Source organism: Furipterus horrens, unplaced genomic scaffold (genome assembly GCF_987537825.1).
Source record: "Furipterus horrens unplaced genomic scaffold, mFurHor1.1.pri manual_scaffold_5, whole genome shotgun sequence".
Taxonomy (NCBI): domain Eukaryota; kingdom Metazoa; phylum Chordata; class Mammalia; order Chiroptera; family Furipteridae; genus Furipterus; species Furipterus horrens.
This window is the reverse complement of record NW_028327175.1, coordinates 116796391-116813190: the sequence shown is the minus strand read 5'-3', so window position 1 is coordinate 116813190 and position 16800 is coordinate 116796391. Positions and strand designations below refer to the sequence as shown.

Sequence of the window (16800 nt, the reverse complement as noted above, 5' to 3'; positions counted from 1 at the left end):
TGCCTGAGCCCAGTCTGCCAGGACCTGGGCAGGCCCTGACCATTTTCCAGGGAAGATTGAGGAGAAACCCCAGCATCTAGTGCCCCAACCCTGCCCTCTCTTCCCAAAGGCCCAGGGTTCCAGACCGAGGCTATCATCTGCTCAGCAATCTTTATTCAGTTCTTCTGGGGGGCGGGGCGGGGAATGCCTCCCTTTCCACGCTGCTGTCCGTCCTACCCCAGGCTCACTGTCCTCTCTTGGGGCAAGGTCTTGGTGCTCAAAGGCCTGGTCTGGAGGAAAAGCAAGGCAGCTGGTCCCTTCATGAGGGTGTTGGGCTCCCCTGTTGTTGGGGAGAAGGGTGGGCAGGTGCACTGCCTGCCAGCACTCAGAGCTCCATTATTTCCCCAGCTGGGGTTGCAGGGTAGTGGGAGGCAGGAGTGTCCCCCAGCCTCAGCAGCCGGAGGGCCTCGGGGATTAGGTTTCCAGGGTAGCGCCAGAGCAGCAGTTCAGAGCAAGAGCTCCTGGAAGAGGAAACGACAGGACACAGGGCTGAGGCTGGCCTTGCAGAGGCACCTCCCACCAGGTTCAGGTCCCCAGGGGCTTCTGGGCTGCCTCCACCTTCTAAGGAGCCAAGAGGAGAACAACAGTGGTTGGCTATAAGTTAAAAATAGCAGGATGAGGCAGGGCCTGGAGGCTGGCTCTCAGGACAGGGTGTGATCCTCCACAAGGAGCAATAAGTGGATAGTGAATGGTGCCTACCTGAGTGGGGGCAGAGCTGGGGAGAAAGCCAGCGGGGTGCTGCAATAAGGGTGGTCATTATGCAGACTGAGTCGAGAGAAGTGGGTAGCCATATTGTCCTCAGACAGGAATTGTTTTCGAAGGGGCTCCCTGGGGAGAGACCAGGAGGCAGGTAGGTTGGGATATTCAGAGGGAAAGCAGGGTGATGGGGGCCTAAGGTGACAGAGGTCCTATTGGGAGTCCCTCCCTGCCCCCAAACTCACTGCTCCTGTTCCAGGCGCCGCTTGGTGCTCATGGGCACAGCTCCTCGGAGAGGGGAGCTAAGAAGAAAAGAGAGCTAGGTGCACCCCATCCTCTTTGTCCCATCCCCAAGATCTGCCAGTGTGAGCCTGGAGCGTCAGCCTGGAACCCCCTAGCCCAGCTCTTTAAGCTGACGCCTAAGTCACCTCCACTATCCAGGGCCATCAGCAGCCTGTCTTGGAAGTCTCCAAACCTGTCTCAGCTCATGCCCAAGCCCTGCTGATTCGCCCCACCGTGTGTCATTTTGCAAACAAGCCCTGAGCCCCCAGCCGAAGCGCCTTTGGCTCTGGGTTAAGTTCCCCCAGCCCCTCCTCCCACACACACACACCTCGCGTCCAGGCCTCGAGGAATCCCCGAAGCAGTTCGCGGGTCACGGTGGACCCGACTCCGTGGATCTCGCTCCGGGGGCTGCTGAAGGATCATTGGGGTTCGGGGTCCTGCGGGGAGAGGGGTGGGATCCGGGCGGCAAGGGCGGAGCTCCGAGGGCAGGGCCACGCGCGAGAGGTGTGGTTTAAAACGCGCGCAGCGACGAGATCCCGCGCAGGCGCGGAAGACAGGCGACGTGCCACTGGAAGGCGGATCTGCTTGGCGGGTTGTGGGTGGGGGTCCGGCGTAGTGGGGCTGCGGTGCGCGCCACTTACTGTTGGGCCGGGGGTTCTTCGCGACTATCACCTCAGCTCCTGGGGCTCTGGTGGTACGCGGCGACCGCCTTCCGGCCGAGCCAGCTGGTAGTATTGGACCGGAGGGACGCCGCGAAGGTGCGCCACTGAGGCACACGTCCGGACTCGTGAGGCTGCGTCGCGCGCGAAGCGCTCTGGGACTTGTAGTTCTCGAGATGGAGCGAGCTGTGCCACACTCGGTGCCTCTGGGTCAGGTGAGGCGGGCGTGGTGCGCGATGTCTTCTGGGGTTTGTAGTCCGTGACAGGCTCAGAAGGGACAGACAAGGGAGCCGTGCCCTGAACCCAGTTTTGCGTGGGCTGTTGGTAGGACTCGAACTATGACCTCGGGGCAGAAGAGTAACCCAGAACTACCTCATGGGCCTAACATGAAAGTCAGAGGGTATGGATTAGAAGATAGTACGTTTTTCTTTATTGAGATGATAGAGCCACGTTTTATGTGTTTTCAAAAAGGCAGCCCTGTGCGAGTCTCTTTATATACAGTAGTTCATATAACTGTGACAGAATATCCTGTGAACTCCTTTTTTTCATTTTTTAATTGTTCTATTACAGTCGTCCCATTTCCCCCCGTTGCTCTCCCCTGCCCCCTTCTCCACTCCCCACAGTTAATTCCCACCTTGTTGTTCATGTCCATGGGTCATTTATATTAGTTCTTTGACTGCCGGTGAGCTCCACCTAACAGTTGAGGAAACTTGGAGGAGAGGCTGGGTGCATCTTGAATGTCCTACATCAACTCCCCCATCCCCCCTTCTTGGTGACACCCCTGGGACTGTATGGGCAGATACCCACTTGGTGGGTCTCAAAGTATGGGCAGTGGCCGAACTGTCAGCAGGGGAATGAAGAAGGAGTCTGTGGATCACAGTTCCCAGATAGCCTTCATATAGCCGCTCTCCACAGATGGAAGTGTTTCAGGCCCTCCAGCGGCTGCACATGACCATTTTCTCCCAGAGTATTTCACCCTGCGGGAAGTTCCTGGCATCTGGCAACAATTACGGGCAAATAGCTATCTTCAGGTACCCTTGTCTCTGCTCCCCAACATCCATTCGCTCTGGCATTTGGCCCTCCCAGGATTCATGCCCCTGCTTCTGATTCAGACACCCTCTTCCCTTTCCCTTCAGCTTGTCTGCTGCTTTGAGCTCTGAAGCCAAAGAGGAAAGTAAGAAGCCCATAGTGATCTTCCAAGGTGTGCACCATTGAGTTTGGCCTAGGGGACTCCAGGCTAGAGGAGGGGAGCAGGACAGGGTCATTCAGGTTCTGCATTTCCATTTAGCCCACGAAGGACCTGTCTACAGCATGGTCTCTACCGATCGACATTTGTTCAGCGCTGGAGACGGGGAGGTGAAGGCCTGGCTTTGGGTGGAGATCCTCAAGAAGGTAAGGAGTGTGGAGCTGGGGGTGGGTGGGCACTGGGATGCTTAGCCCCAGAAAGGGCCTTTGAGGTCACCTAGTGTTTCTCTCCATGAAGGGCTGTAAGGAGCTATGGCGTCGTCAGCCCCCATACGGGTAAGCCAGAGCCACATGGGCAGAGGGCACATGGGAGTGCAAGGCTGCCTCACCAGAGCTGACCCTGTTTTCCCTCCCCCAGGACCAGCCTTGAAGTGCCTGAGATCAATGCTTTGCTTCTTGTCCCCAAGGTCTGATCCTTTTGTGACTAGAGCTCTACCCTGCCCTGTTTCTGGCCCAATCTGACCCTTCTCCCAGTGTCTGTCCTGATTTGCCATTTACTGCTAACCCCATCCTGCCTTCCCCTCAGGAGAATTCCCTCATCTTGGCAGGGGGAGACTGCCAGTTGCATACGATGGACCTGGAGACGGGGACCTTCACGGTGAGAGGGCCCTGGAGCTGGATGGTGCTGGGAGGCATTCTTCCAGGATCTCTTTCTGACACTGCCCCTGTTTTTGCAGCGGGCCCTCCGGGGCCACACAGACTACATCCACTGCCTGGCATTGCGGGAGCGGAACCCCGAGGTGCTGTCAGGCGGTGAAGATGGGGCTGTGCGGCTTTGGGGTAAGGGAGTGTCTGGTTGGAAAGATGGTGGTAAGGGAGGCTGGAGTGAGTAAGGTACCTCTCATGGTTCTTCCCCTACAGACCTTCGCATAGCCAAGGAGGTCCAGACAATTGAGGTCTACAAGCATGAGGTAAGGGCATGCCCCACACTCTTGTCTTCCCTCTCCCTGGGTATCTCCTGGGTCTTTATCTCCTCCTCTCTTCCCCTCCTCTGTCCCAGGAGTGCTCAAGGCCCCACAATGGGCGCTGGATCGGATGTTTGGCAACTGACTCAGACTGGATGGTGAGCAAGACAAAGTGCAGGATGGGGTGGCAGCTCCGGGCCCTATGGGCTGAGGGCCCATAGCTTATGGTGGCTGGGGACCCCCACCTTTCTGCCCAGGTCTGTGGAGGGGGCCCAGCACTCACCCTTTGGCACCTCCGATCCTCCACGCCTACCACCATCTTTCCCATGTGGGCACCACAAAAGCATGTCACCTTCTACCAGGACCTGGTGAGGCTCTCTGTCTTGATTTTGCTACCCCTGCCTGGTTCTCGTCTCCAGCCCTGACCCCTAAATCCCCTCCCTGCTCTCCATAGATTCTGTCAGCTGGCCAGGGTCCCTGTGTCAACCAGTGGCAGTTGAGTGGGGAGCTTAAGGCTCAGGTACCTGGCTCCTCCCCAGGGCTGCTCAGCCTCAGCCTCAATCAGCAGCCAGCAGCACCAGAATGCAAGGTGGGTCTTGCAAGGAGCTGTGGGGGTCCTGGGAGGACAGACGTATGAGCAGGTCAGTCACCCTCCTTTTGCCTCCAGGTGCTGACAGCTGCAGGTAGCAGCTGCCGGGTGGATGTGTTCACCAATCTGGGTTACCGCGCCTTCTCCCTGTCCTTCTGACCTCCAGCAACCGCCTCTCCCCAAAGGTCCAGACTGGTTTTTCTTTTTACAAATAAAATTTCAGGTTTTTCTTTCATGTGCTTTATTCCCAAGAATGGAGACTAAGTCAGTGTAATTATTTATATATTACTCTGATCTTGATATATAAATAACCATTCCCATCCCTTTCCCAGAGCATGCTGGGGCCAGGGGGCCTAGTGCCCTAGTGCTTAGAAAAGACCTATACAGATAAAATAAAATAAAATAAAATAGCTCTGCCGCACCTGCCCCCACCACCAACCTGGGGCCTCCTGACTCCCAAAGCCGGGGCCTGCTCCCAGTAAGCCCCTGCCCAGCCTCCTGGGCATGGGAGGGTACCAGCCCCCTTTGGAGGACAGTTAGGGCCCTGTCGCTGCATTGGCGGGAAGAGGGAAGTGAGCCAGAGAGAGCAAGTGCGGGCCCCTTTGCCCAGCCCTTAGGTCTTCCGGAAGAGATTGCTGAAGAAGCTGCCGGCAGGCCCAGGGCCTCTGTGCAGCGAGGAGCGAGGCGTGGGGCGACGCAGAGCAGATGCAGTCTCACTCAGCTCTTTCTGGTGTTGGAAACGCAGCTGCTGCCCTATCACCACTTGCATGTCGTCCTGTGGGCAGGTCAGCAGGGTGAGAGGAGCAGGTCAGGTCAGCCCACCAGTCGCATACCCTCCAGCCCTACCCACCACCCCTTGTGGCCCTGCCCTTTACCTGCCAGGCCTCCAGCTCTTGTGTCAGCGCCACCTTCTGGTGGATGGTGCGAAGCAGCTCCTGGGAGAGGGAGGCCCGCTCCAGAGAGACGCGGTTGAGCTCCAGGGACAGTTCCAAGGCCCTTCAAGCGACAGGGGCAGAGTTGATTAGAGGGCGCTGGGACCTCAGTGATCAGAGGGACGGGGCGGGTGATGGTGGTGGTGGGGGCTCTTGGACCCGGGAGGGAGTGGGACCACTAACACCGAAACCAAGGAGGTCAGAGGGTTCCTGGGTTGGAGTGGGGGTAATTATAACCCGTATCACCAGTGAGACTTAGAATGACCAGAGTGCCCTGGGGGTCTTTAGCCCTGCTGAAGAGGTAGTGGATGGTGGCAGAGGCAGGCTCACTTGTTCACAGCCTCCTCTCTGTCCAAGAGGGCGCAGCTTAAGGCCTCCTCGGGGTCTTCCAGCTCCCGCAGCTCCTTCTGCCTTTGCAGCTCCTGCCTTAAGGACTGTAGCTCTGCCTGCTGCAGCTGGACCTGCAGGCAGGGGAGGGAGCAGAAAGGCAAATAGGCCTGTCTCCAAGCCCTTGCTCTTCCTGCCAGCTTGGGCTTTCAACTCTCTGACCACCCTTTCCTTGCCTGCTCCACAAACACCCCAGGCAGGTGTGGCCCTGTGCTGGCGATGAATCTTCTGAGCTCCCAGGCTAGTGCAGGGCTAGTTGGGTGGTATAAACCTGCAGGAAAGTGCATGGAGAAGCATTGGGAGGTGGGATTAAAGGGGAAATGCTGTCCACGAAGTCTTCCTGGAAGAGGTGGCATATAAGCTGGCTGTTAAAGCATGACTGCAAGTTTGTTGGGATGAAGGATGATCCAGGTAAAGGGGTATTAGTGGAAAAAGGCTTGGAGTTGTAGATGGAAAAGAGAAACTGACATTGAGAAGGGCTCTGCATCCAGCACTATGTTTTTGCTCCCCACCTCCTTTTGCAGCTGAGCCACTTCCATCTTCTCCAGTATCTCCCCTGGGCTCAGGGATACTTTTTTCTTGGGAGGCTCCAAGCTCTCCTCCTGGGGCAAAGGCTGGTGACTGGATGCCTCCTGGGTCTCCGGGGGCAGAATGGTCTATTCATCAAAGGAATTGGTCAGTGAGGTGTTGAACCTTGGAAAAAGGAAAAGGAGTGTAGTCTACAGCCCTCCTGGGTGGCTATTGGGCCTCGAACTCACCGGGGTGTCTCTGTGGCCGTCTGCATTCTGGTTCTGGTCGCTGTCAAGGCTATGGGCAAGCTCTGACTGCAGCGAAGCTTCTGATGTGTTAGCTTCCTGTAGGCGCGACTCCTCCTCCAGCTCCGAGATTCGCTGCTGCAGCCTCCGCAGCGAAGTCAGTGCCTCCCTGGCCTCAGAGCGCGCACATTCCAGCTGTGCCAAGATAGACAGTCAGGTGTGGGGGCCAGACAAGCCAGCTCTGTTAGCCACATGAGCTGGCTGCCGGCATCCCATGGTGGGCCCATAGGGGGCGCTGGCGCGCCACGGAGAGCCAAGCAGCCCGCCAATCTGCGCACCCCAACTACAGGCGCCTGCTCCCCGACTGCCGGATCGCTGAGTGGCCTTGGGCTGGGCTCTTCCCTCAGACTACACCAGTTCCCTCACGTATAAAGCAGGGCGCGGACAGGCGTCCCACCTTTAAAGTCTTCCATCACCCTCCCTCCAGCCGCACCTCATCAGGTAACTTCTCAGAGAGCCTGGCCCTGACCCCACCGGTCAACCTTCTAATTCTTTCACCAGTTGGTGTTACTCAGTATTTATTGAGCCTGTCTTCTAACCCAGCGCTGTGTTCAGTGCCTCACACCCTCACCAAAGCTCTAGTATACCATTACCATACCAACTCACAGATGGGGAAACTGAGTTTGGACATTCCACAATATAAGAAGGGATGCTGGAATAAGAACCCAGAAAATCTGACCCCAAAGCGTTAACCCTTTTCATTCCCTTTTCTTCATCTCTACTGCCTCAGACCTGCTCCAGGTCCCTACCATCTCTGGCCTGAGCTCTAGCCTCAGCCCCTTTCTGACCACCCAGTTGCTTGGTTCTGATGGATTCCGAGAGTGTACCACCCCTGCTTAATATCCTTCCATAGCTTCCACTTGCAGTTGGGCTAATGCCTACGCTCTTGTGGCCCAGCTGATGGGGCTCCCAGTGAGGCAGCTCTGGCCTCATCTCCCAAGAAGACCTAATGGCAAGACCCCAGCTGGATGCACCCATGCACCCCAACCCCACTGGTCACCTCCAAGCTGTGCTCCCGCCTCTCACGCCGCAGTAGCAACAGCTCCTCATAGGTTGCCTGTAGCCTGCCCTGGCCCTTCTCTACCTCCTCACGCAGGCCTCGGATCTGGGCTTCCAGGTCCTGCCGACGACTTTGCAGCATCTGGTTCTGGGGAAAGGCCTCAGAGCTGGAGGAGAGGTGCTGGGCCGGCTCTAGATGGCCCACAGCCCAGCCTTCCTGGCTCAACAGGCCCCCAGCCCTAGCCAACACTCACCTCCCCCTGCAGACTTTCCAGGCGTGTCCTCAGCTCTGCCCTTGCCAGGGCCTGGGCCTGGCACTGCCCCCGAAGGCCATCTAGTTCCCTCTGAAGCTCCTGCTCAGTCTGGGAGGCCTGGTGGCAGGTGGGGTGGGGTAGGGGTCAGGATGAGGGGGAAGGCAGTGGGGCCCTCAGCTGGCCTAAAACTCAATACCAAGCCCAGGGCACCCATCCCCCAACTGGGTCCCAGGATTCTGAGTGGGTTAAGGCTGTCCCACCTGGGCCAGTTGCTGACTGAGCCGTAGGTTCTGTTCGCTGAGTTCAACGAGGGCCTGTGCATGCTCTCGCCCGCTGTCCTGCTGCTCTGAGCGCTGTTCCCCCAGTTGGGCTCGCAGAGCCTCCACGTCCCCCTCCAGCTCCACAGCTCTGGCCTCCCACTCAGCTCCCCGTGCAGCCAGGCCCCGGCGGAGCTCATGGTTCTCCTGCTGCAGCCGCTGTGGTGGCCAGGATAGAGGGTTAGAGACAGAGGGAGAGATGAGACTGGAACAAAGATGGAGAGACTGAAGACCTAAAGAGAATTTGACAGAGTATGAGACAGGCATGAAAGCAAGAAGCAAGGGAGGAAGCAGGCAGAGAGAGCAAGATGCGGAGACTCAGAGAAGAGAGCAGGGGGCACAGAAGACAGAAGTTTCCAGGCCCTACAGGAGAGTCTGAACCCCCAGCCTGGCAATGGGGTGGGCTCCCTGATGCCCACTCACCTCTGGCTGAGTGGGCCTGGGCTTCTGGACCTGAGGTCGCAGGTGCTGATTCTGGTGCCTTAATCTGGCAGAATTTAAGCCCCGACCCATGGCCTCACACAACTAGGGGCTCTGGAGATTCTGCTTCTGCCCAGCCACTGCTCAGTCTCTCTCCCCCAGCTCCTCCCCTGCCAGCTCCCTCTAATTAATCCTGGCCAGCCCCACCTGGGCCCCATGCCTTTGCCCTCCCTCCCCAAAACCTGTCCAACTAGTACAAGGCTGACACACCCAAATGCCCAGCTTGGGGAAGCAGGCAAGTTGGAGGGCCAACCCCTGGCCCCCACTGTCTTTAGATTCTCAAAGGTGGAAGGTGATGCTAACCATACTTGCAACAGCTATTAGCAGTACTCCTGCCAGGTCCTGTGCTAGTGCTTTACTTGTACCATTTCATTTAACCCACTGGAGTTATAATCATTAATGTCCTCATTTTACAGATGAGGAAATGGGCTCAGAGAGGGGAAATGCCTTGCTCAAGGACACTCAGTGAATTAGTGGATCAGGGATTCCAACCCAGGAAGCCAAACTCTTAACCGAATACTGTGGGGGCAATACATCTTTAGGATTAAGCCCACAGGATTGGGGTCCAATTGTCCTGGCTGTTGCCCAGCTCTGCTGCTGCTTTGTGGTCAGGCAGATCACTTAATATTGCCATGTCCCGTCCATCCATCCATCCATCCATCCATCCATCCATCCATCCAATACTTCCTGAGCTCCTCTGTTCTGGGGTCTAGCTGTCAGCAGTCAGTGAGACCACCAAGTTCCCTGCCTCAAACAGCTTAGAGTCCAGAGGTCTTAGCTTGAGCTGGGTCATTTTGGAAGGACAGTTATGACTGTAAAGAAACCCTGGAAAGTAATTAAGAATGGGTGGGATGGAGGCTTCCTCAGGAGGAAGTGATGTCTGAATTGACTCCCGCAGGGCAAGAAGGAAGAGGGCTAAATGCAAGGAACAGTAAGTGCAAAGGCCCTGAGGGAATAAATCTAGCTTACTCAAAGAACTGAAAAGAGGGCCCCCCTCGTAGGAGAGGTGGTAAGCTGAGCTGAGGTAGGGGAATTTTGGCTCTGGTAAGAAGTTTCAGTTTCATTCTAAATGTGATGAAGAGCCATTGGGAGATTCTGAGCAAGGTCTGAGATAATCTGATTTGCAATTTTTGAAGATCCATCTGTCTGTCACGTAGATGATGGGCTCCGGGGAGCAAGCATAGAAGCTGGGGATCAGAGAGGAGGGCGCTGCAGTGTCTGGGGCAGAGATGATAGAGGCTGTGACCAGATTGGAGGCTAGAGAAATGATAAGTGGGTAGCTTCAGAATCTGGTTTATAAGAATCAATAGGGCTTGCAGGTGTGGGAGAACAGGTCATGGAGATGCTTAGGGTCTGGTCCTGAGGTGGCGAACTGAGAGACAATGGGTGATAGGGTCATAATGAAGAGTGCTACTTATGTTGAGATGCCCATTGAATGCTCTGTTGCAGAGGTACAGGGTGGTAAGCTACCCAGGTTGGGCTCAGGGCAGTGCTTAAGGCTGATGACATGGATCCAGGAGTCAGTGGTATCCAGGGTGTTTAGGGGCCACACCGAGGCGGATTAAGGTTGGTTGAGGCCCTGGGCACAGAAAAATAAAATTGGACCCCTTAAAAAAAGAGAGAGACAGGGAAAATAAAAATACACGTTAACTATATTTTTAAATAAATTAAAAATTGCACATATGAAACCAAACTTGGTGTCATTAGAAAAAAGTGTAAAGTTGGGGTTTTGCAGGGCCCTTAAGAAGTCAGGGCCCAGGGCATGCGCCCGGTGCGCCCATTGTTAAATCCGCCACTGGGGCCAGATGTGACTGCAGTGTGGCTGAAAACAGAACCTGGAGAGAGGGAAGAATTGTTCCTACCTCAAAGGTTGGGTGAGAATTGACCAAAATGAGCCAGGTGTGGAGGGGGTACTCAGTCACTGTTGGCTGAGGTTGCATTATACAGCTGAGGAGGTGGACCCAAGATTCAGAGGGGGCAAGCAGCTTGCCCAGGGTCTGAGTCCAGGTCTTGTCCTCAGAGCCCATGTTCTTAACCACCAAACAACATTGCCAGAGCACTAGGCCCAGCCCTAAATTATTCCAGAAGCATCCCTGTTCGGCTTTCTACCTCTGCTCACCTGTGCCCTATCTACCCGCCCCTGCAGCCTGCTTGCCACCCCTGCTGCCAACTCACTTCCTCATGCTCAGAGTGCTGGGTGCTTAGCATCTCCAGCTGCCGTTGCAGCTCCTCATTGCGCTCCAGAAGCATCTTGCCGAGCTCTGCAGCCAATAGCAAGTCTTTCTCCTTCTGCTGCAGCTGCAGGGCCAGGTCCTCGGGTTCTTGGGGCCCTGGGCCCCCTCCTAGGAATGAATCTCGCCGCTCCAGCACGAAGGGAAAGAAGCCCTCATCACAGCTTGGGGAGGTGCCCCCTGAGAGCAGCGCTGACTGGAAGCTTGGCCCTTCTGGGGAGCTCATGGTACCTGCAGCGTCTGTGGGGACAGGTAAGTGTGTGAGACAGGTAGCTGCAGGACACTCTACTCTGCAGCCTTGGGTCTGAACTGTCCATCCCTCAATTCTTCACCTGCCCACTGGCCCTCCCAGTCCTACAGTCCAGGCCTCCCTGGGCCATGAAGGGTTAATAATCTGTGTCTTGGCCACTCAGCTCTGTTAACATCTCCAGGGTAAACTGGGACAGGGAGAAGCAACAAATGGGCTACCTTTCCTTGTGCCTCTGGCACACATTCTCTGACCCCAGAGAACCTTGTCCCAGTACTCTGGGACACAGGCCACTCTCCTGACAGTCCCTGCCTCCCTCTTTCTATTGTAGAATTCAGCTCCCAGCCCCTCACCAGCTGAGGATCTTCCCAGACTAAGGACTCAGGGACAAGTTCAGACCCTTCTTCTTCCAAGAATACAAGGCCTTGGGAACTTAGGTGTCCTGACCCCTTAGCTCCCAGCAATCCAGCCCCCTCCTCTTCCAGAAGCCCAAATCCCCATCTCCTCAGGACTCAGATGCCCTCCCAGATATCCTGGCCCTGTTCTCCTATTTTCTCAGGACCCAGGTATTTTGTTCCCCACCTGTCAGAACTCAAGTGCTCAGACACTCAGTTTCCCCTCTGGAGTTCCCCAGGGCCCAAGTAGGGTGAGGTAACAGGTTGTGCCAGCCATTGCTGCCCCGCCAATCCAGGTTCCTGTTTACTCCCTGGCCTGCCCCTGGCGACAGGAGACTGGTGGTGCTCCCCTACAACCTCCCAGGGCTTGGCAGTTCAGGGACTCCACAAGGAGGGGACACACGGGGCTTCCCTGGCACCCTCCTGCACTCCTGGTCCTCTGGGGTACCCTCCCACCCCTGCCCTCTGGGTACCTCTCAACACATATGCCTGTCCCTCCCTTTCCTCCCCCTCAGCAGGTGTGCAAGCCCATCCCTACCAGTAGGACCCAGGTGTCCTAGTAGTCCCAGCCTCTCTGCCCTCAGGCTGGATGGTGGTCTCCCTAAGGTGGCCCTTAGGGCCCGACCCCACTCTGGAGACCCAGGGGTGTCCCTCCTTCTTCCCCCTCCACTGACCGAGATGCCATTTAGTACCTCAACCCAGGCTTCAGGGCCCCCAGTCCCTCGAACTCCCAGTCCAGGCGTCCAAAGCCCAGCCGCTGCCTTCCTTCCTGCTGGCGTCCGATGCTTCTCAGCCCCGGGAGTCCAGCCTGTTGCCTCCACCCGCCAGCCAACCACACCAACTCGCCCCGGGTCTGTCCTGCCCGAGGCTTGTAGGGACCTGGTCCTCAGCGCCCCCTAGGCTCTCACCCTCCGATGCCGGGCTCCCGCCGAGATCCCTCTGGTCTCCAATCCCTTCTTCCGGAGGTGGTGCCAGGTGTACTGTCCACAGGTGAGGAGGCGGTGCCTTGGGTGGAGCCATGGCGCCCCCTGGTGACTGGAATGGCTAGCAGGGGCCCAAGGAAAGTCGCCTCAACTCAGGTCAGAGGCACTGATTCATCTCGCTGCCATCAGAAACTGAGCCCATTAACTGAGCACCTACTGTGTGCAGACTCTGCGCTGAGCATTGATGTCAACTCCTTTCCCCTCATAACTGCCCTATGGGATAGAAAACTAGTTTCATTTGTTTATATAATTTTCTTTATTTTTCAATTACAGTTGTCATACACAATTAGGAGGGGACACCCTCCCCAAATCAGAATTATCTTCTGGAGGGTGGGCCCCATTGTAGTATGCGCTTTCCCCACTAGGTGAGTGTTCTAGGAACCCATCTGTATCAGTGTGGCAATTGGCATTGTTGTGAGAGGCTGCCCTGGGCTTCTTTTGAATTCTTTTGGAGGCTCTTTCAATGTGTTTGCCCATTTCATGATGGGTGATTTACTAGTGCACCTGCCCACACAGCGCTGAGTGTTCAGCAGTTTTTGACCAGAAATGACATGACCCCCGTGCCCCAACCGATCTTGCCCCAAGCAACTTTTTTGTTTGTTTGTTTCCCTGGGTAAAAAAAAAAGTCCTCAAAGGGAATCGTTTTGCGGATGTGGAAGAAGTGAAACAAAAAACAGCAGAAGCGCTAAAAGACATCAAAATCAAAGAGTTCAAAAAGTATTCTGAGCAGTGGAAGAAACATCTTGATAGGTGTATTGCATCAAATGGAGATATTATACTTTGAAGGCGATTGAAGTTTAAACATGTAAGAATAAAGACAACTTTTAATGAATAAATTCCATTTTGGGGTTCCCCCTCATATATTAGTTTCAGGTGTACAACACTGTGATTAGACATTTATATACCTTACGAAGTGTTCATTACGGTAAGCCTAGCACCCACCTCCACCTGGCACCATTCATTGCAGTTACCATACTATTGACTGTGCTCCCTGTGCTGTACTTCCCATCCTCATGACTACTTTTGTAACTGGCAATTTGTACGGCTTAATGCCTTTCACCTTTTTCTCCCATTCCCAATCCCCCTCCCATACAGCAACCATCAGCTTGTTCTTTGTAGCTATGAATGTGTGTTCATTTTTATGTGTGTTCATTTATTTTTTTTTTTAGATTTTACATTTAAGTGAAATGGTATCTGTCTTTCTCTGACTGACTTATTTCACTTAGCATAATACTCTCTGGGTCCATCCACATTGTTGCAAACGGTAAGATTTCATTTTTTTAATGGGTGAATAATATTATGCTGTATATATATACCATCTCTTCCTTATGCATTTGTCTATTGATGGACACTTAGGTTGCTTCCATATCTTGCCTATTGTAAATAATACTTCAATGAACACATAACGGTGCATATATCTTTTCAAATTAGTGTTTTGGATTCCTTTAGATATATACCCAGAAGTAGAATTGCTGGGTCATATGGTAGTTCCAGTTTTGATTTTATGAGGAACCTCCATACTGTTTTCCACAGTGGCTGCAGTAATCTGCAATTCCACCAATGGTGTATAAGGGTTCCACGTGCTCGGCATCCTCCCCAACACTTGTTCTTTGTTGATTTATTGATGATCGCCATTCTGATAGGTGTGAGGTAGTATCTCATTGTGGTTTGAGATTGAAAATTTTAACAATGAATATAACAAATCTAACACTTATTAAGCACTCTGCTAAGTCAGCTCTTTTATAGGCACAACTTGTTTACTTTTATGACATCCTAATGAAATAAACTATTATCTGCATTATACAGATAAGGATTCTGAGGCTTAGGGAGGATAACTTGCTTGGGGTCACATGGACAGAGGTTGAATGTGACCTGCAGAAGTGTGACTTTAGGATGTGTGCTCTTATACTGATTCCCATGATGCAGAAGAGGATAGCTAAAGTGACTTGCTTGTGCGGTTTCCAGCTTGGGACTGTCAGTTCCCAGGCTGCGCAAAGCTGGGTGCTGTGCTCCAGTCCAGGACACGGGTCTTGGAATGGAGATTGGAGAATCCATGGCTTGGTTCCAGTGTCCAGCCCAATGCAGCCTGGGCATGCAGGCAATGTTCCAGCTGTGGCCTTGTGGCTTGTCACAAGTCTTCTCAGACATCCAGGGCTCCTTGGGTCCCTGTGACAGGGACTCCTGGCTTAGTGAACAGGGACAAGTGAAGAGCTGGGAGCAGCTAACAACAGGCTCTCTGGGAGGGAAAAAGCCTGGATTTGTTGCATTTTCCAGCTCCTGTGGTGTAAATACTCCCTTCACAGCTATTTTCAGGCTAGGCCACTAACATGACACTACTGAAGGTGAAGATGGGTGGAGATGTGCATAACCAGCTTTTCCAGCCAGTACCAGTGGGTTCTATACCCCTCTGCCTGGGGGTCAGGATGCCTGAGTCAGAGAACAGGGGCCTGTTTGGCTGGGTCCCAGAAAAATAGGAGGAAGATGGGAGCTGGGACTACTGATTTGTGGGAAAATGGGTGCAAGGACTCCTTGGAGGGGTGTTTTACGGTCTGGGGCTCCTGAGTCATGGGGCTGAGACCAGTTTCCTGCTGCTACAGAGTAGAGGGGCCAATTCCTTTGCAGAAGGATCTGAGGGCTACTTTGTCTAGCAAGGCCTCCATGTTCTCCCATGGCATCTGTGGGTACAGCCCGGTGGACTTGGAAGGGCTAGAGTCACCCCACCCTCCCCTTGGTGATGCCACCTGACCCACTCCAAATGCCAGGGTCACCCTGGACCCCATCCACACTCACTCACACTCAGTGTGTCTTCCCTGAATCTTCCTCCTGTGAGGCAGGGGGCTGGGCTCACCTGGAGATGAAGTGGTCGAGGTCTGGCTCCCAGGAGGTTCATAGTCCACCCAGGAGCTGGGTTGGGTGTCAATCCATAAACCAGAAGTTAACCCATAAAGTAGTACAGCAAAGGAGCTTGGCTCATGGGTGCTACATCTTATAGCCTCAGTCCAGATCCCAGTTTGGCCACTTATCAGCTGTGTGTGCTTGTGTCATTCAATTGATTAACCTCTGCAGCCCCCAGTTTCTCCATCTGTACAATGGGATTGTGGGGATTAAATGAGGGTGAAATACAAGAGGTTGGCCACTAGAGGTGACTCACCACCCATGTTATGATGTGTTTCATTCTCAAAGCAATTCGATGAGGCCATACTCTTTAAACAGGAAACCAGCTCAGGGAGATGAAGTGATTGGCCTCTGCCTACATGGTAGACCTTTGCCTGGCTCCCAGCCCTAGTCACACTTTGGACATTCAAATCTGGCCCTCAGCCTCCCTGCTGATCCCAGGAGGAAGATGGATAGGAAAGGACAGTGTGGTCCCAGAGAAGCCTTAGGGAGGCTGAGGTATGTCTGGATAAGGGAGGTGATGTCAACCGAGCCGTCACATGCTCTCCAGCCAGCACCCAACAAGCTGGCTTCCTGAAGCCTCCCGGCCCATACTCAGTCTGGAATGCTCTCCCCATCTTCCCAGCCCACTGGGCCTCCAGTGTTCCAAGCCTCAGCTTGTGGTTTCCTCACATGGCTTGGGCAGTCTATGTGGGGCATCCAGAGGCCAGCAGAATACCCCACTGCCCGCCCTGCCCCCCACTATCAAGGGGACCCAATGGGAATGGCACAGTTCCAGACTGAGGTGCCTTCAGCTTTTATGACACATATGAAGTCTGTGAACCATAAGTAGTATTGTTGTGAGCATTTAAAACCTTTGTATAAAATATTTCACAATGAGCCCTGGACAGTGTGGCTCAGTTAGTTGGGCATGGTCCCTCAGACCAAAAGGTCTCTAGTTCCATTCCTATTCAGGGCACAACTGGGGTTTGGTCCCTGGTTGGGGCAAGTTTTGGAGGGTACAAAAAGGTAACCAATCGATGTTTCTCTCTTGCATCCATGTTTCTCTCCCTCTTTTTCTCCCCCCCTTCCCCTCTCTCTAAACCCTCTCTCCCTTCTTCTCTCTAAAAAGCAATGGAAAAATGTACTAAGGAGAGGATAAAAAAATAAAATACTAAAATAAAAATTTCCCACTGAATGCAATGTTCTGCGGTTTGCTTTATCTATTTAACATGATGTTTCCAAGTTTTCTCCCAACTTAAAAAACATCGGCTTTATTGAGGTAGGTATTTGTTTTCTAGAGCTGCTATAACAAATTACTAAACAACAAAAATTTGTTGTCTCATAGTTCTGGAGGCCAGAAGTCCAAAATTAAGGTGTGGGCAGTGTTGGTTCCTTATGGGTATTCCTAGGATGAAATCTATTCTATGTCTCTCTCCCCATTTCTGGTGCTGCCAGCAGCCCCCGACAG

The 16800-nt window shown here is 53.9% G+C and overlaps 3 protein-coding genes across 8 annotated transcripts; 1 reads left to right on the top strand and 2 right to left on the bottom strand.

Annotated features, from left to right (window-relative positions):
- Window positions 1-136: 136 nt before the first annotated feature.
- HCFC1R1 (host cell factor C1 regulator 1) lies at window positions 137-1817 on the bottom strand. 2 transcript variants are annotated; one of them, XM_090277160.1, is made up of 4 exons: window positions 1346-1817; window positions 981-1037; window positions 739-867; window positions 137-500 (listed from the first exon to the last, which is right to left on the bottom strand). In XM_090277160.1, the coding sequence occupies exons 1-4, from the start codon at window positions 1438-1440 to the stop codon at window positions 365-367; spliced, it is 417 nt and encodes a 138-aa protein (XP_090133286.1). In that variant the 5' UTR covers window positions 1441-1817; the 3' UTR covers window positions 137-364. The 2 variants fall into 2 exon arrangements, with proteins under 2 accessions (XP_090133286.1, XP_090133285.1); XM_090277159.1 differs by lacking the exon at window positions 981-1037 and having other exon boundaries at window positions 1346-1514.
- On the top strand, window positions 1557-4645 carry THOC6 (THO complex subunit 6). The gene is made up of 13 exons (XM_090277161.1): window positions 1557-1891; window positions 2592-2707; window positions 2813-2877; window positions 2965-3068; window positions 3160-3197; window positions 3280-3328; window positions 3448-3519; window positions 3599-3701; window positions 3783-3832; window positions 3922-3984; window positions 4084-4194; window positions 4281-4415; window positions 4494-4645. Exons 1-13 carry the CDS (start codon window positions 1853-1855, stop codon window positions 4572-4574), a joined length of 1026 nt encoding a protein of 341 aa, XP_090133287.1. The 5' UTR covers window positions 1557-1852; the 3' UTR covers window positions 4575-4645.
- BICDL2 (BICD family like cargo adaptor 2) lies at window positions 4642-12454 on the bottom strand. Of its 5 annotated transcripts, none has more exons than XM_090277151.1 (10): window positions 12381-12454; window positions 10775-11070; window positions 8063-8278; window positions 7803-7919; window positions 7550-7696; window positions 6493-6684; window positions 6247-6390; window positions 5678-5808; window positions 5291-5411; window positions 4642-5190 (listed from the first exon to the last, which is right to left on the bottom strand). In XM_090277151.1, exons 2-10 carry the CDS (start codon window positions 11054-11056, stop codon window positions 5029-5031), a joined length of 1512 nt encoding a protein of 503 aa, XP_090133277.1. In that variant the 5' UTR covers window positions 11057-11070; window positions 12381-12454; the 3' UTR covers window positions 4642-5028. The 5 variants fall into 5 exon arrangements, with proteins under 5 accessions (XP_090133277.1, XP_090133278.1, XP_090133280.1 ...); XM_090277152.1 differs by having other exon boundaries at window positions 12165-12440; XM_090277154.1 differs by lacking the exon at window positions 7550-7696.
- Between the last annotated feature and the right edge of the window lie 4346 nt (window positions 12455-16800).